Raw genomic sequence first — 24,467 nt, forward strand, 5'->3', positions numbered from 1 at the left:
TTTAGAGTGTAACAGACGCGGCATTGATTATTTGAGTGACTGAGGAGGTAATTGAGTATCAACAGGAATCACCTGTAATTCTTCTCGTGTAAAACCGCGTTGAGGAGCGAAAACATCAAGCATATAAATTGCTGGTCTACCTGATGATCTTGTTACAGATACTATTTTGTGTGTTGTTACACTCCAAATAGGATCCGTCGCTCTTTTTCTACCTCCTTCAGCTTCACCATGTTTATATAGATACCTAACGATGACATCGCCGAGGACCGGTCGAATTGAAAAATCTTTTCTACGGATCGGTATAAAATTTTTTGTATAGCTATTGCTGGTTTCATATTTATCGATCTTGTTATCTCGTTATTTATTGCTGAGATAACGCTCGGTAACCTGACGACCCAGTCGCTGGATCGTTTATCCTGAATGAATTCTCTCGCGTATTGATAGCCAAATAGTTTTTCAGCTAGTGTTTTATTAAATCTTTCAGCAATAGCCTGATCGTTGTGAATATTTACTTTACCACGTCGTATTGCAACATTCTTTTTGTTCATCAAATAAGTAACAGCACCAAGGAATTCTCGTCCAGGATCAACCTGAAGCAATCTTGGCCACGTTAACGGACCTCGTTGATATATTCTCTCAAATGCGTTAGCAACCTCAGTTGCCGTTTTCGTTATCAGCGGCTCAGCTTCTTTGTATCTGCTAGCGATATCTACCACGGTTTGTATGTTTTATCGTTAACGGTATCGTGTGGTAGAAACATGATATCAGCCTGATGAACCTCGCTTGGTACGCTATCATCAAAGTGTGCGTATTCTATTCGTTTGGGTGGTGGTAGATAAATCTGCCATATAGCCTGTTTAGATAACCACGTAGCAGCTACTGATGGTTTTTCCTTAGCAGCTTTTGCTAGTTTCTTGATCGCTGATTTACCTTTCCAAAATCCAGCAGGAGAATAATAAATCTGTTCCATATAACTAATTGCCACCTAGAACTAATTTGCCTTTCATAGCGGCATTTATCGCCCAGCTGGCTAATCTTTCTTTGATGGTTTTATTTTTTATCGAATTTATTGCATGAAGCAATTTGATGTCAGCTAGATGTCGCTGTTGTAGATCCTTACTTCGATATTCAAGATCATGAATATAACATGCCCGGTCGATTGAGTTTACAGGATCCTCACCAGGATTCGGTTGATCTTGATCATTTAATCTGATATCGAGTCTGGTACCTGGTCCACAGTAGTTATATCCTGGTAGGTGTTTTTCTCCAGAGTATTTAGACCAAAAGAATCCTGGTAACGATGATAATCCTGAGGTAATATCACCTCCGTATTTTCTTCTTTTTTTTAACCGGTTTTTCGCCTGATGAAGAGAATCTAAATTTTTTTTGTGCCACATATTTCGCATCTGCCAGTGACGGCCGATCTATTATTTTTTGTAACGATAGTTGCCAGATCCACAGTTGGAGTTCGTGTTCTACACCGCACACAATATAAATCCATGATATAATTATATTATGAATGTAATTGATTTTTCTGCTACAAAGAAATCTGTTCCGGTGAAGCATCATGCTGCGTTACCTAATTCGATTAGAATGATCATCATAGGACCATCAGGGTCAGGTAAAACACAGTTATTGTTGAATCTGATTATGAGATGGTTAAAATGGGATAAGCTATATTTAGTTGCACCATCTGTGGATGATCAACGATGCTATCAGGTATTGAAAGAGTTTAATGAGAACGCAACGTTGTTGAATAACGGTGAGAATATAATTGATTTTATCACTGATGTAGAAGAAGCTCCTTCGGTTGACGTTCTAGATGGTTCGATAAATAATTTGGTGGTCTACGATGATGTTATGTTAGATAAACAATCGAATCCTGCTAGAATCTTTTCACGTGGACGTCATAAAAATACTGATGTTATTTATGTAACTCAGAGATATACACAAATACCTAAAGTAATCAGAGATAATTGTAACATGTTGGCGATCTTCAACGGTGTAGATACGCATACGCTAAGAAACATTCATCAAACGTGATGTAGCGGCGACATGGATATAACTCAATTCAAAAATTTTTTGGACGAGCTCAATCTACACCATATGGATTTGTTACAGTCAATCTATGTGATCCACGAACCAGATATCGAGTCGGCCTAGATAGAATCTTTTGACAGAATATTAAAATTCATTTAAACACGACAGCAGCAGGGAGGGCGTCTATCTCCGGTCGGTCGACAAAAACATAATCAATAAATAAATAAAAAATCATGAACATATTATTCTGCAGCTTGATCTTCGAACTAAGGGTTTATTTCCGGATTGAGGGTCAATAGCGATGTAACTCTTTCAGGAAGCCTCTATTCGGTAAATAGAATCCTTCTCCGGATTGGATTTCTCTGGAGGGTTTATTTTTTGTCGGAACCCTTAGGTCGGCTCGCCCTCCCTGCTGCTGAGGTTTAATAAATGATTACTAGATTGTATCAGTAGAAATGTGAAGTCGTGAGAATTTGTTAAAAGATATGTGAACATTCTGAGTACGGACTACATACAACAGGTCAGAAAAAGACAGTCATCGACAACGAACTTTCATTTGAACTGCACATACAGGTAAACAAAAATAAAGTCAATAGTATGATGGGATTAATAAGAAGAATCATGAGATATCTCGATGCTGACTCTTTCACGTTTACTGCATTGTGCAGTTCTAAAACAACCCTTAAAGTCAATAGACCATGTTTGGTGTCCAGTTCTTAACTTATAAAACAACCCTTAAAGTCAATAGACCATGTTTGGTGTCCAGTTCTTAACTTATCTTCAAGCCCTTAAAGTCAATAGACCATGATTGGTGTTCAGTTCTTAACCTATCTTCAAACCCTAGCATTTGGAAGAGTTGGAGGTGACAAGATTGAATGGCACAAAATAAAGACGGGAAAATAGGACACACAAGATGCAGACTTTGTTAAACTGACGAAATAAATTAGAAATACAAGAGGAATCCGATATGTGCATGTTTTCAGTGAACAGCTGACTCGGGTTTTGTAATTCCAAATGAATTACATCTGCTGTGTAAACAACCTCTTTTAACAGCATTTTTATTATCAACACAGTAAGCTTTAATTTAACGAAGGGTTGCTTTATCACTAAATGGAAAAGGAAGCCCAAGCTGTGAAAAAATTTGTATGGTAACTTCATAACCTGGTTCAATAGCCGTGGCAATTCGGTTCATTGTTCACGAGCCCAATCACGAGTATCAGCATGCCTTCATTATGAGCAACAGGATTCACCAAACACAGAATTACACCAAAAAAGCCCCGAAAACATCAACACACACTTTCACAAAGAGTATGTTTGTGTGATTTGGATTTAGCTTTAACAGTGTTTCAGTTATATCGTTACGATGTCTGCAGTGTGACAGTTTATCGTGATGTCTAGCACTGGATCATTATGCCTCAGACATATAGCATCATGTCCTACCCAGTCACATCATCCTGACACCGGGCCGACCAGTCCTAGCACTAACCTCTTAACGCTGAGCGCCTAGCGAGGTGGATGTTAGTACCAGTTTTATGTCTTTGGTATGATTCGGCCGGGGTTCGAATCTGCGTCCTCCTGCATCCAAGGCGGACACTCTAATCACTTGGCCAACGGAGCGATCCACTTCCACAAAGAATTATCTGGCTTCGATGTGCAAAAATGTGCACACAAATCAGGCACTGACTTTGAATGATACAGAAGAACTGCGTGCAGCGGACTGACAGTGTGTGTATATATGTAATCTAATTCACATATTCTTGATCATTGACATTTATTACTGAGGGCCACAGTATCTATGTCCATACATATTAATATTAAGCAGTGTTTTCAAACTTTGTGTAATGAGGTCAGGAACAGTCGCCAATACAACGTACGTACCTTCAAAATGCTTTTATCCCTAAGGGTTTGACCTGAGCAGATAAGATCAGTGTTAAGTACGATTGTCCTAGTAAAGTGTTGTTTAAATTTCTATTCGAATATACGACGATGGCCGGCGGCAACATCAGTCTCAGCTCAGAAACACCTCAAAGAAAATTTAGATGGAGAGCAGTTGTTGTCGTTCTTGGAGGAATATTGATTCATTTAACTTTAGGAACATTTTATACGTTTGGTGAGTAGGTGATGAAAATTAATTTGTTTTATTATCATCGTTATCTCTTTGCTGTCACAATTGTTGCCAGGGTTCTGTTCGTTGTAATAATCATCAACACACTATTATTATTATTATTATTATTATTATTATTATTATTATTATTATTATTATTATCAGCATTAGTATTAGTATTATTTATTTTTTATTTTTGTTGATTACTTTGATTTTTTGACCGGTGGCCTAAGTGGTATGAGCGTCCGCTTAAGATGCCGGACGTCGCGGTTCGAGCCTGAAAGCTTGCTTAAGCCACATCAAAAATCCAAATCATTACTATTATTATTATATTTTTATTTTTGGAGATAGGGGATGGTATTGATGTCCAATGCGCTCTACTCAGTAGAATATATTTACAGTCCAGTTTCAAACTCTTGAATTCTGCATACATGGTTAAAACGTGTATCACTGTTAAAGGGGAATCAAAAAGAGGTTCAAAAAGAAACAAGTGATATATTGATCGCACAAGTTCTAAACACTGACACTAAATTATCTAGATATCTCATATAATGATACACGGCCTTCTTTGGGGTAAAAAATGCTTGGCTGCAATCGTCTGAACCGTGAATGAACCCAGGTTCGTAGAGTTGCAAATACATATCTTATCACTTTGATAAGCCCCTGAAATGAATATATGCACAATTAATACAAAAAATTACCGTTCCCAGTTTGTTGTATATCTTACCACTGTGATAAACGCCTGAAATGAATATATATACAATTAATGCAAAGCATTACCGTTCCCAGCTTGTGAGTTTCTTGATTCGTTGAATAAAACTCGAAAAATTAATATGTCAGCATATGTCATATAGAAAAGTTTTTTTTTTCGTTTCGATTTGGTAATATGACTTGCGCATTTTGATAAATAATAAACTACATAAAAACTGAAACAATTAAACAAACAAAGCAGAAACAAATAAAAGTCCATCAGCAATTTCAAATCATGCTGCGTAAATTATAGCAGCATAATATAAGTCGTTCGTGAAAAACGTTTACATGTGTGTGTGCGTGCGTATGTGCGTAACATATGTCATATACTGATGCTACTAACCGCAGCGAGTGCATAAGAATTGCGGGCAAGCTAGTGTAATATGCCTCGATGTTTTCCAAATTTGATATTATTTTATCTTAATCCTTTCTATTATTTTAATTAACAAATATTTATTTCAGTTGGAGTTTTATCATAACGTTGCAGAATATTAACTGCGAAACAAGCCGAGTTGTTATTTCCTTTTCCTTATATTCTTCCTGATGAATCACAATTTGGATATATCATTCAGTTTTGTATTTTGTTATTTTCATTTTTAACATTATCTTTTAAAAATTACACTTCTCTATTTTATTTTACTCTTTAAAAAAATATGTATGCATTTTAATGGAGTGTTAATCGATAGACAAAATTTAAACTAATTATGCACTGGAATGTAGAGCATTCTCCTTGTCACCTTGCGATTTTGAAATGTTCTTCTTTATTAAAATCTACAAGTTACAAAACTAATTAGTGTACTCACAACTAGTCTCGGCTTGCGCAGACTGTATATGCAGAAAGAATGTGCGAAGACCTTTCTGTAGAAACCAATCAACTGAAATCTACGCTCCCCTACTGTTTGTTGGCATCAAAATGAGATACGTTTTGATCTCATCTCTTGATAAATTACCGATATCATGGAGATTATGACGTCATAAGTTGTACTACGTCGCAATTGATGCAGCAAAATTAATTTTTCTAATTATTATAAATGTTACTTTTATTCATCTTTAAGGTGTGAACTGGTATTATTTGCTTTGATTTTAATTTAATTTACCATAGTTAAAGCGCACTTCACCATCTGGAGCATCAAAATGGGTCGCGGTGTTTTAGTTTTTCGTAGAGCCTGTTCTGCCAAAGTGGGTCTGGTAACCCGGGCAACCAAACTCCAACAATAATGTGTATAATGTCAACATGGGCCATCTTAAAAAAGAAAAAAACACGACAAAAATCAAGAAATTCAAACTATCTTAGAAAATATTTAAGATTGTAATTACAATATTATTGAACTTGGAATGTTTGAGTGAGAAAGAGGCATTGTCCACTTGAAAATATTTCCTTGCTTGTTTTTAAATCAATATTGCTGCAGAATTGGTACCAATGTAAACTCTGGAAACAAGCAACTGCATACAGTCTAAGTGAATGATCAACAAATTTAAAACTCGTTACATGAAATTTCAACTTGTAATATTCTAATTGAATTTTTAAATTTCAAAGCATAAAAATAAAACATGTTTACATGTTGTATAAATTGATATCAATGTTGAAAACTGCATATAAGATTACATTCAAATGGACACTGGCGTTTATTCCAAATGAGGTTAATATAGTACTCTACCACGATAAAAACGTCCTCTTTATACGATTTGAATGACCAGATACGAAACTTCTTGGACTGTGCTTATTTCTTTAGGTAAAAGAATACTTCCATATTGGACAGTATGTCTCATCACCGTACAAAAAAAGGTTGACTGTACTAGAAGAATTATGTAACTGGCATTAATGCTGTAAATATAGAGCAAAACAGAAATAAGCTATATTGAAAAATGATCTTATTCAGGGCATGTATATATGGCATGCCAGTCGAGTAAAAAGTTCATGTCACTGTACAAACAAAGTTTCGTTGTATAAGAACTCATCATAGAGTAATATAAATTAAAGAAGGGGAGGGGTATTAAGAGAAAGACATGAAGTATTTAAACATCACAAGTCCATGGACTCGTCCCTGTCCTAGTTATTATACTCAACACAACGCACTTCTCCACGATTCTGCTTACGCTTTTGCTAAAGAACTGTAAGTACCTGATGCCCAGCCAAGTTGTAACGCTTGGCCATTTTCGCGTTGATTTTGTCGCGAATGTTTCTTTTGTGGTCATTCATAAGATTTCTCCAATCCGGTTTCGCGAACATATTGAGTCGTACAAATGTTGCATCTTACAAGACGAATTATGTCTTTATTTCAACATCATAACTTGTGATTGATTGTGGAGCTAATTTCTGTGGTCGAACATTTGAGCAATCTCGTTCCAGGTATATGTTTGAAAATTATGACACACACACACACACACACACACACACACACTGATCAAATTGAGTATCTTCTCCATGATTGAATTTACATGTAGGACAGCTTCATATATTCTGCTGCCTGCATGGTAGTGAAACTTTTGTGCATAGGCAGCCATAATATGTAAATTGCCCTTGTAATGACCTATTTTTTTTTACTAAAGTGGCTTCCGAAGTTTCCAGAGAAGCAGGCAAGATGTATCCTGCAAGAGAGTTTCTTGTTGGTTTAGTTTACTTTTTTGTCTTGCGGTGCACCAGAAAGATCTAAAAAATTTCACGGCACACATGAAAAGGTTTAACAATTTTTGTGATGAAGAACTTACCCCTAGCGGCCAAATGTAGCGGTCTGATTTGTTACGTCGTGTATTTATTTTTTTAGAGTGGAAAATTCGAGAACATTGTATAGCTGCCACCCCTAGCGGCCAAATGTAGCGGTCTGATTTGTTACGTCGTGTATTTATTTTTTTAGAGTGGAAAATTCGAGAACATTATATAATGGGCTGTATGTATTTATTATTAGACTATTATTATAATTAGAGCGATCGAGTTCTCCCGAGATCTCGCACAAGTCTCGCGTTACGAAAGGAACCTATGAATGACTGACAGAGATTGCGTTTTTATATATGTTACATTTTTAACTTTTGCGACATGATTTACCATTTAATTTTTCGATATGTTCAAGGTTTCAAAACGCTAGCAATTTTAAATATTTTTCAAAACTCCCACGGCACACCTACAAATCTCTCGCGGCACACGCACACTAGTGCGCCGCGGCACACAGTTTGAAAATCACTGGTTTAGTCACATGAACATCACAGTTATGTCTGTTATAAGCGTAAGAGAAGAGAAAGACTGTACTTCGGATTGATTTCATGTAACACTGTCACAAGTCTGCTTCACGTAATTTCAAACGTGTTCTGTCTTAATACTTTCCTAAAGTGCCAGTGATATTCGTGTCTACATGACTAAGACCAGATAAATTTGAACCAAGGTTAGGGAACCAGTCAGCGAGTATAGGTTCAATTCCCACATTAAACAGGATGCCGAAGATCAGAAACCTCTATATGCAGGTCAGCATTCTCTCCTTTTAGACGCTCATTTGATTTTAAATTCTTTTGATTTTGTTTGAGTAATAAAGAAATGTGCTTCGTGATAATGTTTCTTATTTTTCTTCATCACAATTTTTTACCTTTTTAAGAGAGGGAGAAAAACCTACAGATGGACGGGCATGTATGCATGCATCCATACATCCATCCATCCATCGATCCATCCATCCATACATACATACATACATACATACATACATACATACGTACGTACGTACGTACGTACATACATACATACATACACACACACACACACACATATACATACATACATACATACTTACATACATACATACATACATACATACATACATACATACATACATACATACATACATGTAGTACAGACCGACCGACCGACAGGGAATATCTGCTCAATTAAGATTTCATGGCGAGAATTCTTTTAATTTCAGGAAACTTCAGCCCCTATATTATCTCTTATCTGCGATATAGAGCCGGGGAGAAGGACCTGAAAAATGTGGACTCCTTGTGGGTTCCGAACGTTGGAAAGGTGAGTCAGTGCATCGGTATGGTGGTAGGAGGTCTCATTTTCAAGAGATTTGGCGTAAGAATTGCCGCCGCCGTGGGATGTACAATTTTCAGGTAAGAATCTCTTTGCTCTTTTGTGCTTGTCTATTACGCTTGCCTGCATGTTAATTGCTGCATGTAATGGTCAGTCACTACAAAGCCGTCCCCTCCACCAGTATGCGCCGCAGATCATCTAATAACACTGGTCAGAATTAATATCAGACTGGTCATATTTTTATTTATCATTGCAACTAAATTTATTTGTCTTTATTCTAGCTCTTGGCTTCTGAGGACGAAACATAATGTGATTTCGCATCATTGATTATTCTGTTTTTGCTAGTTAACCTCTATGACATCTACACAGAAACGTTATCCAAGTAGAAATATATTTTTATTGGGTGTATCATTCTTTCTGCAGGAAAGAATATTTAATTGTATGAATCAAAAAGCAGATTCCCAATCTCGATGGCATAATGCTTATTTTAAATTTGTAATTTTTTTCAGTGGAGCAGTATTTTTGAGTTACTTCGCCGTCCAGAAGTCTTTTATTGCCTTTGTTGCCACCTACGGCGTTATGTTCGGCTTGGGAATTTTTTCCACATACGCGGCACCAATCACAGCAGCTGTCAAGGTATCATTATAATAAATAATGTATTATGCATTTCCTTCAGCTTTGCTCCAGTTTATTTCTTCCAAGTCCATATACAGTTTAGAATCGATTAGTCAGAATTGTAAGGGGGAAATGTGCAATTTAATAATAATGAAGTTTTTTTTCTATTAGAATGATTATACAGTTATTTATTAGAATGATTATACATTTATTTATTAGACACAGTGAACCTTTCTAACACGGGTCAAATAACATCTGCTTGCTTTTTCATCAGACACTAAAGCAAACAGGCTGTATTTAATAAATATTATATTCTTTGTTTAGGCTGTAAGGTTTTTTTTTTTAATGAACGCAAGTGACATTCTTCAACAGTGATCTACTCTCCCGTTAACATCAGAGGGATAAAAAAATGTTGAAGACGGGGGTGGGGGTAGGGCTAAAATGGGATGCAATAACAGCTGATTGATTTAATGAAGAGCTAATTCGAGTATCTCATTTGACATTCTTCTGACAAAATAATCATATAGTAGAAGTCACACGGGTGATGAAAGCGCATTTACTGATATAAATTTTAAAAATAATTTTATGTTTTAAAATTTTATCGTGATATAGTTATAACAAAGTTTATAGAATCGTGACTTCTGAGTAATTTACACATTAATTGTCATAACAAAAATTCCAGAGGAAAATTATCGATCGTATGGGCTTTTACAATGGCAGTTCGGCATTACACTGGGTCTAGAAAGTCGATCATGGATTGAACTGTTACTAGTGGGGGGCATGCAAGTGAACGATCGCGTGAACAAGAAGTCGCGTGCATCTTCAATCATCTCCAGTGTGGATGTTCAACTATGAATGGGATGTAGGAATTGAAATAAAAGGTATGACATACAATACAGAAGATATAAAAGAAGTTACATAATTTCCTCAAATTTTATTGGACTTGTGTGCCAATTTTTTCCAGCCGGTGTTTCCTCAGGCGTTGTTTATAAATGACTACAATGTCGCGTCTCTGTTTATGTTTGATTACAACTTATTCCCTCCCTCTTACGTCATAGCGCGCGACTAAACCGGTTTAAATGAGATCACACCGCTTGCTTGACTGTGCCTAAAAATGTCGAAGTACGTTAGCATTGAATTTGCAGTTTAACATTTACCGAGGAATTTATACAATAATCTTCAATGGAATTTGGATGAACGAGGCGCGAAATAAAGTGAATAAACGCCATTTGAAGGTACGTGTACTCAAATTCTCCAACATGACACCTGTAGCTGCAAAAAGTTACTTAGACCGCGTTCATGAGCTATGTGACTTGTACTATAACGTAGAAGTGTGTGTGTGTGTGTCCAACAACATCTAAACGAGAGAGGTGTTCCTGAAGAAACTATCAAATTCAAACCAAGGAAAACATATATTTAGATAACCGAGTACACCTAAGAACTACCCTATGCTAACCTCAAAGTCGCGAAAAATGCTTGTTTCAAATTGAAAGAACGTGTTTTCCAATTAACGTAACAAATAAATTAACACTGTCTGATTCTAGTATTAGGTTTTGTCTCAGAATCTCTCAATTGACTTCTCACCAGCATCTTTTACAAATAAAACTGTATGTTTTTTTTTTTTATATCACTATACCATATAGCGATGCACAAAAGTATAAGTCATCTTGTGACCTTTTAACTTATTAAAGAATACCCTCTGTCTATCTGGTATAGTTATTTTCAATTTTGAGTTTTTGTATTCTCGTTACACTATAGGAGATGTATGCAGAAATATGGGTGACTCAGAATAGCTAATGTATTTACTACTGATGGGAACGTCATGCACTGAACGTACGCATTACAAGTTAAACGAACTTGAATAAGTCGCGTGACAAATAGAAACTGGGAAAACCATCCCATATTCAGACAATATTATTAGCTTCATGATACTCCTATACAACGAAACACCAAATGATTTTAAGCTGCTCGCGGAAAATGAAAAAATGTTGTTTTTTTTTTAAAAGTATAAACCACAAATAAAGTGTTGTATTGTGAATTGAATCGACCTCTCAAAATTACGACGGGAAGGCAGCCATTAGCAAATATTGTTTCTATAATTCAGGCACGGAAATGCTTCCTGACAATGGATAATGGAAATTAATAATCTCTCTCTCTCTCTCTCTCTCTCTCTCTCTCTCTCTCTCTAACGCTTCAGAATATAATTGTGCGGGACAATTTCACATCGTAATTTCACCAATGCCTATCAAATCCTGGCAATCCAATTACCACTTCGTATCCTTTCTCCTAATGGACGTATCCTGTCATGATATATTCCCTGAATTTCAGTGGTTGCCCAATCACCCAGGTCTAGCGGGCGGGTTTATTGTTGCCGGATTCGGAGGAGGTGCCTTTGTCTTCAACCAGGTCATTACGCAATACATCAACCCCGATAACAAGGCACCTGATGTCATTGAGGGATCAGACAGGTAAGTCATACATGATGGTAGCTGGTACGTGGTGAGGCGGGAACGGGGAAAGATGGAACTAGAAAAAGAATGAAGAAACTTTAGACCTTGACGTATCTACCACAGCATGGCAGATACTATAAGTTGAATATGAGATCTTATTAAGAACCAGCCTTCGTTTGAGGCTTCATCATTGTAATTTGTTGTTATTTTAATAAAGAAGTTGTTAGTTGACAACGACAGAGACTTTATATGGTAGATCTACCGGTATACCATATTTGAAAAATATTTATTCAATACCTGACCTAAAGCAATTAAGACTGTTTTGCTCAGTAACATTCCATTTCGACACTGACATCTAGGTCTAAGAGAGAGTGTTACTCGGGATGTAGTTTGGTCTACTATTTTGAAATCATTGTTCAGTTCTAACTTCTGTCAGATGTGCCGACAAAGAAAATTCAAGTATGCAGGGACTATTAAATAATGTAGCCTCTCTCTTACAGATATTTCTCGGACGATGACCTCTTAGACCGCGTACCTACATGCTTCTTGATTCTTGGTGCTATCTACTCGGGCATGCAGATAATTGGAATTATCATGATTACCTCCCCTCCCGCTGAGGTAATGAAAGTGTGTGATATGGATTTTTAATGTGGCTTTAAAATATTTTCAGCCATTTCGCTACGATGTCTGCAGTGTGGCAGTTTATTGTGATGTCTAGCACTGGGGTATCATGTCGCAGAGATGTAACATGATGTCCCACCCAGTCACATTTTCCTGACACCAGGCTGACCAGTCCTAACACTAACCTCTTAGTGCTGAGCGCCTAACGAGGCAGTTAAAAGAAAGTTATTAAAAGTTAATAATAAATATTTAACAGTTCTGAGGAAAAGTGGATCAAAATGTTTCATTCAAAGTTGGTAGCTGCGCTCCATTTGTTTATCCGTAATAAGATTCTTGGTGTGGAATAAGTTCTGAGGAGGCAAAAAAATGTTAATTCTAACAAAATATGAGCACTATTCAGCACTGCATAGTTCTACTGAAAAAAAAAACGTTTTTTTTTTCCATCTAGAACAGGATCTTCGACATTATTACCTATCCTAATTAAAACTTATCTAAGTTGTACCTCAGTTGACAGTATGTCAACAATGGTGTCATTATTTTCGTTGGTTGTTTTAAAGAAAGTTAAGTCTGTTTTCGTAAGACATTTCTAATTGCCATTAAACGGAGATGCCATAATGTCGATATTTTGTTTTCTTTTATGACCTTTTCATGTTAGGAAGCAGACATGGAGTTTAATGTCCAGGGAAGAAATGGCAATTACATCAAAAAAGATGGTATTCAAAACTATGCTTTCCAACATGATGCTGATGATCTAAACAATTCCGTTGGTAAATGTGACGTAGTTACGACGGAGATGAACGGTTCATTTGCTGGGGATGATGTGAAGTCACGTGAAGCGCAGAAAGGTGATACACCAGCAGAACACACAAATTCTAAGGAGTGTACAACGCTCGATCAGCAAACGGAAGGAAAGAGTGAACCTGATGCTGAGGGTCACAGCTCTAAACAGACCGCGTGGCAGGTTATAATGATCACCCTCAAATCTAGAAACTTCTACATGTGGTTGGTGGTCCTATTCTGTATGGATTGTGGGATAGGATTTGTTATCACTCTGTACAAGGTATATGGTGAAATATCCCTTATATATTTTATATAGCATCATGTGTCAGAAATCGAAGATCCCGAAAATAATTTGACGACTAAAGATGGGCAATTACAGCCTCACACAGAGACAGCTTTAGGCCGATAAATCATCTCCTCACAAAGAATAATTTTAAATGGCGGTTTTGGCGCTGATTTCGCCTATCCGTTAAAATTTGCAAAATCTGCTGTCATTCTTGTCTGCACACGTTGGTGTATATTTTATACACTTATCGGTATTTCTCGCAGCTGTTGAGCTACCGTTGGCTGAAATGTTATTTTGGCCATATGTACATACTAAATCCGGATCAAATCCTACGCTTGGAGACTTGTAAACCCACGTGGAATAACACAACCCTTTATCTTGTGGTCATTTTAAATTTCGCGCTAGATATGGCTTTTACCAAAATACTGTTAAGTGTCGAAACTGTACGCAGGTATGTTCCGGAAAGATTTGCATGCAACAACATTGCATCTTTTAATAAACAGATGATATCATACCTACACATCGTCCGTCAACATCAACACAGATTGGGGGGTGGGGTGGGGTGGGGTGGGGTGGGGCTGATTTATCGGACTAAGCCAGCGTAGAAGACCAGTCTTGAACCAAATATGGGAAAAGCGTGTTGCTTGGTCACAGTCTTTACCAAGCTCCTGCTGCTTTAATAATAATGATAATAATAATAATGATAATAATAATAATAATAATAATAATAATAATAATGATAATAATAATAATGATAATAATGATAATAATAATGATAATAATAATAGTAATAATAATAATAATAATAATGATGATAATAATAATAATAATGATAATAATAATAATAATGATAATAATAATAATAATAGTAATAATAATAATAATAATAATAATAATAATGATGATGATGATAATAATAATAATAATAATAATAATGATAATAATAATAATAACAATTATTATTATTATTATTATTATTATTATTATTATTATTATTATATGTCCGCCTGTTCAGGTTGTTCGCCTGTCATGGTAACTCTTATCACATATCAGGAAAATTTAAAAACTGCCAAATTGTGAAAATCGATTATCCTGAAAACAGATTTTTGGACAATATCATTGTCTCCAGATAATCTGCGCTTAATTTATTATTATTATTATTATTATTATTATTATTACTGCTGTTGTTGTTGTGTCACTGAGTTTGATAGAAGTCAATGGAGAGACCATTTATTTTGTAAAAAAAATTATTAACTTGTATATGTGTATAAACCAGTACGCACTTGGCGTTAAGATTTTATATCCCTAATTCTGGAAATCATAATTGCAATACAGATTATGTGTAAATAAAATCACACAGTAACACATTTAAAATCATAGCAATTCTTTCTTATTTGCCCGAAGTGTCCATACTTCCAAGTGTAGTTACTGTTACAGCTACGTCATGATGTATACTTAACATTTTAAATGCACGAGGCAACTGCTGATGCAAGGATATAAAAACTGTGTTGTGGATGTATTCTTTCCCCTTATGACAATACAACAGATTTCAGCCAACCAAACGTTGTTGCAAGTTTGTGAATATTTTCAATTGTCAACGGCGATGTTGTATTACTATTCACGAAATACGTTTTAAATCAAAATAAACTCCACAACATGTTGTCGCCAAAATATGTCATTCGAAGCCAGATAATATCAACATCTTTTATACATGTACATCGTAGTTGTTTCTCTCTCACAATTTAACCCACGTTACCTTTTCGGATTTCAGTCCTATGGCCAAACATTTATCCAAGACGACCATTTTCTGGCAATTGTTGGATCATGTTCATCCATTTTTAATTGCATTGGTCGAATTTGCTGGGGAGCCTTCATGGATCGATTCAATTTCAAGGTAGTGTGTTGTTTTTGTCTGTCTGTCTGAATGTATGTATTCAGCAATTTTCCTTCTGTTACGAGTCTATGCTTTTAAAATAAGTGACAGAAAAGAGTGAAAGACAACAAGCTTTGTTAAAGTTAACAAATATTTTTTTTTCCTAGAATACAACGTGAAAATAAGAAAAAAGAGCCAACGGTATTGCGAATTAAATACCAAAATAATCCAAGAATTACAGGCACAAGTCCTAGTAATTTAAAATCCTGAATAAAACTCAGTAAAAGTCCAGGCTAACTCCAAAAACTGAACTCGATGAAGTGTCTGCTATTGCTCCTAATGCGTTGATGTACCAACAGTCTTTTGTTGAATTACAGAAATATAATTCCAGGTTTGAATATACTATAAATACCAGTTAATATTTCTATCCAAGACTTTAACAGAGCACGTTTGAATTTCCAGAGCAAATTATCACTTGAATCCAATAATTTGAAGAGAGAAAATTCATTTCATCTGGACACAACATAATACAACTTAAAAGCGCCAGATGTTAAAGCACGAATGATAAAATTCTCTCAGTTACAATATATATATATATATATATATATATATATATATATATATATATATATATATATATATATATATATATATATATATATATATATATGCTCTACTTGACCTCAGGTCACAATTAGCATTTTCTATATAATAAGAACTACCTTATGGAAAATAACCTTCTAGAATGATCCTGATGTTTACAAAACAAAAACAACAATAACCGGTAAAATTCACTTAGGAAATTGCAAAACCCTGAACCAAATAAACATTTGTACTCCTTCTGTTAATAGCAATATTGATTTTAAACCCATACGTATAGAGAAAAGTTTAGCTATGTATTAGTTGTGTACAGTGAATAAAATAAAAAGTCAATTTATGTCAAGCAGAAATTAACTAAATTTTGGACAAAGTCTAGTCCAACATACAATGTTACATTACAATATCATGTAATGAACTAAAATAAAATAAAACTAAAAAACTTCTATCTATCTATCTATCTTACATGATGAATCGTATCTGTCTGTTTGCTTGTCTGTATATGTACCTATCTGTTACATGATGTATTGCGTCTTTATCTACCTACAACCATTCTATCTTTATATATATATATGTATCCATCTTTCTACCAGTCACACTATGTATCGCATCTATCTCTGTATTTATTGTTATGTATATCGATATTTTATGTGGCTCCTGGTACATGGTTTATTCTAATTGTTATAATTTTATTCATGGCTGTAAATTGTTTTTAGTTAAAAACTTTGCCTACATGACCTGAATATGTTAAAACCATACTGTTGCATAGATCTATCAATATATGCTAACGTATGTGCTGATAGTTATTAATAACAATCTTAATAATAAGACTTAAATGGTGCGTTTGGCTTAATTTCGCATTGGCTGATGGGGTTTCGACGTTCCTGGAAGGATTCAGTAACTTCCCATTGGACTGGCTAGGTCACACGAATAGGCAAGTTGGCCGTAACATTAGTAGTGGATTCTTTAACTTGGTCTATTGCTAAATACAGTCGCAATAGACAGTTTATATAAAGAGAGAACTGAGCAATCAGTTTCATTCCAATTTTTGTAGTCATTCACATTTCTTGTGTTCCTGTTGTAAGTCTGTAGACGTTTTTTATGTTGTGCTTTGGTATTATTCGAGAGGAAAAACAACTGATTTGTTTTGACTGTTCATTGGAAATAGAAAGTGCTCATTATTTGGACAATAATATTATTTTGGAATTGCTATAACGTATTTGAAGGAATTCTGGACAACATTCTCTTAAAGTCACGGTTCTTGGGGTACCAATACATTTCCGTTTTTGAAATTTTTAGGAACTTTTCATTCATTTAGGACTTTCGTTAGGATTAGTTAGGATTCACGTCATAATAGTTCCTCTCATATTTCATAATTAAATTGTTTGTTAAGTTTTACAAAACCTGTTGGTTTTTCATTTTTCTGTTACTTATTTTATGCCTAAAATGTCGTAACAACACCATCTGCATATATATTGCAACAATGAACAAGATTTTCATGACGTTTGTTGATTACGTTTTGCATGACTACGAGAAAATATTTACAACAATAGGGAACTTAGGAATATAAACTGAGATCATTAGGAAGAATAAAGATTTACAGCAATACAAATGAAATAATTCCGTTGTATGTTCATTTAAACAGACGTTCAGCAACAAAGTATGCTTCAGAACGTTTTAGTGATTTGGAACATAAATTTCCTAAAACGTTGGGTACATGCCCTTTGGTTACAGCTTAAAAACAAAGTAAGAACATAAAGGATCTTTTAGTGAGATTCAATATACCCAATGTGGACGAAAAGGTGTGTTTTAAGTGTGTAGTTAATGGTTATAAGTTATGTAGTTTTCTAATAATTCAGGCATAGTAAAGATCTTGAGTAGAAATTTTAAAATTAAACAATGAATTTCATGTGATGAACAAAATAGGATTTATTTGATGAATTATTTTAACTGTAACTGTAACAAGCAATATGTAAGGGAACTTAAAGAAATTTATGTGTTAGGATGGATGGGCAATTTAATTTGAATTTCCATCGATGGGGTTTGACGTCACGTTTTAGCATATATTCATGGCGGACAGTATGCTGGGACGATTAAGAGAAGAGCTATCAACCCACGGGACTTCAAGCCACTGACAAGCTTGCTCACATACCCAGGTTGGTCGAGTGGAGACGAGACTCAAACTCGCCCGACAAAAGTGTGTGTGTGTGTGTGTGTGTGTGTGTGTGTGTGTGATTCTTAAAGGCAAGCGCCTTAGACCTACCGGGGCCTAGTGGGACAACTGAGATAGAACCATTTGTACCTATCGATCTATGCATTACGTGAGTGATTGTATCTATCCACGCATCTATTTTATCACACGATGGATTGAGACAGATCCAGGAGAAATGTCGAGAACAAAACAAAGGACTGTACATCACTTTGGTGGACCTGACGGAGGCATTTGACACGGCGAGCAGAACTGGACTGTGGAAAATCCTCGATAAGCTCGGATGTCCTCCAAAGTTCCTTACCATGATCATCAAACTACATGAAGACTAGCTTGGTCAGGTCCGAAACAAGAACGACCTGTCACAGACCCACCACAGACAGCCGCCACCTCCGCCTCCTTGAACACTTCTGTCAGCGCGTCTCCGCACCATCCTCAATATCCACTGGAGTGACTTCGTAACCAACACTGAAGCTCTAGAACAAGCAGGGATCATCAGCGTTGAGGCCACGCTCATGAAGATACTGCTACGCTGGGCAGGGCACATGTCCAGGATAGAGGATCATTGCCTGCCAAAGGTTGCACTGTATGATGAGCTGTCCATTGGCCACCGTGATGGAGGGGCACCTCGAAAGAAATATAAATACTCCTTGAAAAAGACCCTCACCATGTGGCATCGATCACCGCCAATTCGCATCACAAGCTGTTGACCGTGAAAGCTGGCGACGTACATTTCACCGGGCCACTGCCACTTTTGAACAAAACAAACGGGCCAGATTTTAGCAATAACGATGGCGAAGAAAAAACCGGGAGCCTCTGTGGACGGACGTGCCTGTCACGTATTGGACTCGTCGGCCGCCAGCGCGCGGGCAATAGACCTGGACAGTCCCCTTCCTAAATCTTCGCAAGCGAAGTCAAGCCAAGTATATCTATATAACATGATGGATTGTACCTATCCAAGCATATATCTATTTATCACATGATGGTTTGTATCTATGAATCGTTCTATCACACAGTGGATTGCATCATCACTCTTTATGGAATGCGTGATGCGCGTTGCTGAGTTTTCCACATGATCACGTAAGCGATGACGATTGACAGCGTCTAAGATGTTGAGAAGACGGTTTAATTTTCTGAAAATTAAGTCATTTCAAGATCCAAGATACATAGAATAGTAGAAATATGATGTCAGGAGTTCAAAGTCCGATATTTTGTTTCTGTCTCATTTCAGATTACACTGCAATGTGTGACTGCCATATTTGCCTGCTTTGTTGCCACTATTATTGCGTCGGAATGGGGAGGCGAGCCATTCTTCTTCGTCTGGGTGTGTGCCCTCTATATGTCCTTCTCAGGGATGTATGCTACACTTCCAGCATCTCTTTCGAACCTCTATGGTGCTGATAATATCGGGATAAACTACGGACTTGTCTCGTCCATAGCGGTATGGTAAAACTATTGTTTCCTACTTTTGCATTTCTTTATATTCCAATGGTGTTAATTCGCTGGTTCTTGTTGAGTTTAGTGGGGAGAGGGAGCGAATGTTCAATTCCAATGGCACAACAAATTATTCTTAATTAACAGCTCGAGCATTATTAACATCGGTGTGACATCAAGTTTATGAACCGATATGTAGCATGGATGTAGACGGAAACATCAGTTATCCGATTGATGTAAACTTAATTTAACAAAGGCGTATATGTTACGTAAGAATTTCATATCTGTCTGCCACATAATTTGTCGCGTCAAAATATTCCGAGACTAAAATTGAACCTAAATATAAAATGCCTAGACCTATTTGCATACCTCGTCAAAGATTTAAAAAAAAATAATATTCTGAGTGACTCCATTACATGATAATCCTAATCAAATGAGTGTACCTGAGTTTAAATGGGTCATTTTCAGTTGGCTCCTCTCATAATTCTGACTACTGAGCAAGAATGGCTTCTGAAGTTGCATGACGGTGTTCGGAAAAGGTTTGGCCCAAAACGGCAGCTCGAGCACAGTTTTAGACGACTGGATAGTGTAAATAACTGAAACTAAATCTTGTAACAAGGAGACCTTTTTCAGTTGCCTGATTCATTATACTGTTGGAACGGATCAATAGAGTAATTCCTAGTTTCCTTTTGTAAAAACCCAGGGTCCGATGTACATGCATTTCTGTCTCCATTGTACATTCCAGAGATAGACTAATTGATGATTATTTCTTTAATTATTGTCGTTTTGGTATTAGGAAATATTTAATAAAACAGAATAACTACATAACCAATAAGCACCAGTCATCATACTAAAGTTATTTTCATAGGACTCAATATGTATATTGAAAGCAGGATAATTCGACGGACACGGTCGTGGTTTCGTGGGTTTGACGCCACTATTTAGCACACGATATGCTATATAATGGGGCTCAGTATATTTTGGTTGAGAAAGAATCTGGGTAAACCCCAGGAAGAACCACCGACCCACTGGAAGGTACTGGCAAGCTTTCTCACAATCGCCCAGACGAGACTCGAGCCCACGCTGACAAGGGTGAGATCTGTCTTTGAATCACTCATCAACCCGTGGCCCCGGAGACCACAGTTAGTGTCAGTCGCTTAAAATGATACCTCAAAGATCTTTCTAGAGCCTTGTATGGAACAATGCTCGGAAGCCGTCCATGTCCAAATCTATATCTATTTTACAATAACTTGTATCTATTAAGATAAGTTGGCTTTGTGGGAATTTCAGTCAGAATTTAAACACATGTGTATGAAGCATCCAGAGGTATCTAAACCCTGATGAGATAAAGTACTGGAAAAATTAAGTGTTGGTGAATCTGTCGAATGTCACGAAATAAACGCGATGAACGTCCATTCCCAGACCAGTATTCCTAGCATTCCCAAACTATGTCGGGTCGGTTGCTGTGTCGTGTCCTTGGGCAGACAATATACTCTCATTGGTAATGCGATGACCTTTTATCCGAATAATGGAAGATTGGTTGAAAAAGGCAAACGACCAAGCACGCAAATCTGAGTTTCATCAGTCGATTAAAGTTTCAATCTTTTGAAATATTTAGCTCTAACGCTTTTAATTTAAACCTTTTTACTGTGTCGTAACCCAACATGTTGACGAGATCAATGATCACATTCTTTGTGATTGATCGATTGATTCTTTGCGATTGATCACTGTGTAGAGAACGATAACACAGCTTTCCCAGCATTCATTTAGAGGAAGCTTATCGCTGAGGTTAACGCTGGGCATCTTAGCTGCGAAATGTGCGGCCACATTTTTAATGTTTCATCCCTGCTTTGCTTTAGATTGGTAATATTGTGCTGGTAGAGTGAGCAAAAAGACTAAGTTATGATTGATAGGTAGACAGGGATCATCATAGGAAACTGAGTTAGAAGCCGATGAAACGTATGACGTTTTATTTTGATTAATGAAATATTACCTTCTTAAGAATCATTCTACCCTGTGTTAGCATGTATTAATATAGAATAACACTCTTCAGTGACAGCAACTGTTATATCGGGACCCTCCCCCCCCCCCAAAAAAAAAAAGTTAAGTGATTTCAAGGATACTGAAGTAATAAACAACGACCAAAGTCAAGTCAGTCAAGCACGATCCACTTTTTTGTGCTCGGTCTATGTGAATTCGGAACCCCTTTTCCACGTTACTAGACACACTTTGATATTACAAGCCTTATGGCTAGTGCTGCTTTCTTAAAATCGAGACGATCAGACCGCTCCGGTGGCCTAAGTGGTTAGAGAGTCCGCCTAGGATGCGGAAGGTCGCGGATTCGAACCCCTGCCGAGTTTTACCAAAGACTTCTAGGAAATGGCACTAGTAGCTGTCACGCTTGCCGCTCAGTATTAAAAGGTTAGTGTTAGGACTAGTCGGCCTGGTCTCATGATAATGTGACTGGTTGTGACATCATGCTATGTCTGCGGCATGATGCCCCACTGCTAGACATCACAATAAACTGGCACACTGCAGACATCGTAAAGATATGACTGAGAAATTGTTGAAACTACGTTAAAAATAAAAAAAAAACACACACATACACTCTTTCCACAAATATAAAAGGTTTATTTGAATTTCATTCTTTCTAGAAAACAAGAATCGAAACATTTAAGAACATCATTTCTTTGCGACGTATTCTAATTGAATGAAAGCGTAGCTCGGGACAAAGCACACGTATGGCGGTTCACGTCCTACTTTTCCTCTAAAATAACAGACAATCTCGAACACGTATTACTTAATTTAAAAATTTATTTACTTACTTACATTAGATTATTTCTGGAATCGGAACAGCACTGCTTGGATCGTCATTGAAAGGTCTGATGGGATGGCACGGGATTTTCTTGCTATCCTCAGGGATAGTTGCTGTAGGTAAGAAAAGCAGAGAGAGAGAGAGAGAGAGAGAGAGAGAGGTCGGTGGGTGTGGCACTCGGTCCATCAAAAAGAAATTAGGATCAATTAAATTCAAGACCGTTTATTACAAGGCCAAACAACTTGATACAAATTTACGCATTTAGATATTTTTAGGCTCCCATTTGTCATTTTTTTTTTCTTCTATGTCAATCCTGTGACATATTAAGCATGCTCGCTACTCATTCCCAACATATTTGGACTGGGGCCCCGAGTGGCCGAGTGGTCTAAAGCGCTCTCCGTTACGGATCACTGCCATCTCACTTCTGTCTGCGTGGGTTCGAGTCTCGGATTCGGCTAATGTGGGTATGTGAGAAAGCTTGCCAGTAGCTTCTCGTGGGTCGGTGGTTCTTTCCGGGGGTTTTCCGGGTTCTTCCTCCACCATTAATACTGGCCGCCATGTATAGCCTGTCGTGAGCTGAAAAATGGCGTTAAGCCCTACAACAACAACAACATATTTGGACTCGTGTATATAGAGTGGCAAACAGTGCGTATACTCGTGTGTAGAGAGTGGCAAACAGTGCGTAGACTCGTGTATAGAGAATAGCAAACAGTGCGTAGACTCGTGTATAGAGAATGGCTAACAGTGCGTAGACTCGTGTATAGAGTGGCAATCAGTGCGTAGACTCGTGTATAGAGAGTGGCAAACAGTGCGTAGACTCGTGTATAGAGAATAGCAAACAATGCGTAGACTCGTGTATAGAGAATGGCTAACAGTGCGTAGACTCGTGTATAGAGAATGGCTAACAGTGCGTAGACTCGTGTATAGAGTGGCAAACAGTGCGTTGACTCGTGTATAGAGAGTGGCAAACAGTGCGTAGACTTGTGTATAGAGAATAGCAAACAGTGCGTAGACTCGTGTATAGAGAATGGCTAGCAGTGCGTAGACTCGTGTATAGAGTGGCAAACAGTGCGTAGACTCGTGTATAGAGAGTGGCAAACAGCGCGTGCACCGTATAGCTTCAGTTTTATTTTCAAAGAAGGTTCTATTATGCTGAGGTAGTGGTAATTTTTGTATATGATATTAACTATTTCTCTAAATTACTGCGCACAATGTCTTAACGTCAATGTCAGGAGCATATGGATCACAGTTTTGCATTATTTTCATTTCAGGTTTCATCGCTTCATTCTTCTTCAACGACAGACAAGTAAAGAGTCGTTGAATTTGAAGATAACAAATGCACGGTTAAAACACAAGGATGACGTTCCTATTTAGAAGTATACGACGAGGCATTGGTTTAAAACTTTTTTTAAAAAAAAACTGAAAGCAGCGCAGGTCGTATGAAAATGCAACAAGTTGGAAAGACATTGTCAACGGTATTATCCCTAATGTAAATAATAATCTTTCTAGATGATATTATTTTGTCTGTGTTTCCTTTCCCCAAAAGTTTTGTTTTCCAAACTTTAATTCACGTAGAATATTCACTGCAATTGTTTGTCTTAGTTACAGAAATTGTTGGAATAATTACCACAAAGTTTTGTTTAGGTGTTGTTTTGATTTTAATTCCCTCCACAAACTGAATTCAGTTGGCAGCAGACAGGGTGAACAGACCTTTTGCTGAAACGTAATTTTTGAAAAATAAAGCTTCCTACGAAAACGAAAATGAAAAATATACGGTAAACAATGCCAAACTTAAGCCTCTATCTAAAACCGAAAGTTTCTCTAATTGGGTTAGTTTATTTTGTTACTTTATCTTTGTCGTTCGTGTTTCTTTTTAAA

General features: G+C 36.8%; 1 protein-coding gene across 3 annotated transcripts; it reads left to right on the top strand.

Annotated features, from left to right (window-relative positions):
- Nucleotides 1-3,892: 3,892 nt before the first annotated feature.
- On the top strand, nt 3,893-24,125 carry LOC149798620 (apicoplast pyruvate carrier 1-like). 3 transcript variants are annotated; one of them, XM_089956952.1, is made up of 10 exons: nt 3,893-4,150; nt 8,800-8,989; nt 9,419-9,545; nt 11,853-11,992; nt 12,475-12,592; nt 13,251-13,655; nt 15,433-15,555; nt 19,572-19,781; nt 22,609-22,708; nt 23,861-24,117. In XM_089956952.1, exons 1-10 carry the CDS (start codon nt 4,027-4,029, stop codon nt 23,908-23,910), a joined length of 1,587 nt encoding a protein of 528 aa, XP_089813078.1. In that variant the 5' UTR covers nt 3,893-4,026; the 3' UTR covers nt 23,911-24,117. The 3 variants fall into 3 exon arrangements, with proteins under 3 accessions (XP_089813078.1, XP_089813080.1, XP_089813079.1); XM_089956954.1 differs by lacking the exon at nt 13,251-13,655 and having other exon boundaries at nt 23,861-24,125; XM_089956953.1 differs by lacking the exon at nt 22,609-22,708 and having other exon boundaries at nt 23,861-24,116.
- Nucleotides 24,126-24,467: the final 342 nt, after the last annotated feature.

The sequence above is a fragment of the Sinohyriopsis cumingii genome, chromosome 5 (genome assembly GCF_028554795.1).
Source record: "Sinohyriopsis cumingii isolate HCF-2022 chromosome 5, ASM2855479v2, whole genome shotgun sequence".
Taxonomy (NCBI): Eukaryota; Metazoa; Mollusca; class Bivalvia; order Unionida; family Unionidae; genus Sinohyriopsis; species Sinohyriopsis cumingii.

Excerpts from the sequence above, each read along its gene's own strand:
- LOC149798620 (XM_089956952.1), top strand. The coding sequence starts at position 4,027 with ATGGCCGGCGGCAACATCAGTCTCAGCTCAGAAACACCTCAAAGAAAA. Across the intron at positions 9,546-11,852 it reads CAATCACAGCAGCTGTCAAG|TGGTTGCCCAATCACCCAGG; the intron begins GTATCATTATAA and ends CCTGAATTTCAG. Across the intron at positions 22,709-23,860 it reads CTCAGGGATAGTTGCTGTAG|GTTTCATCGCTTCATTCTTC; the intron begins GTAAGAAAAGCA and ends TTTTCATTTCAG.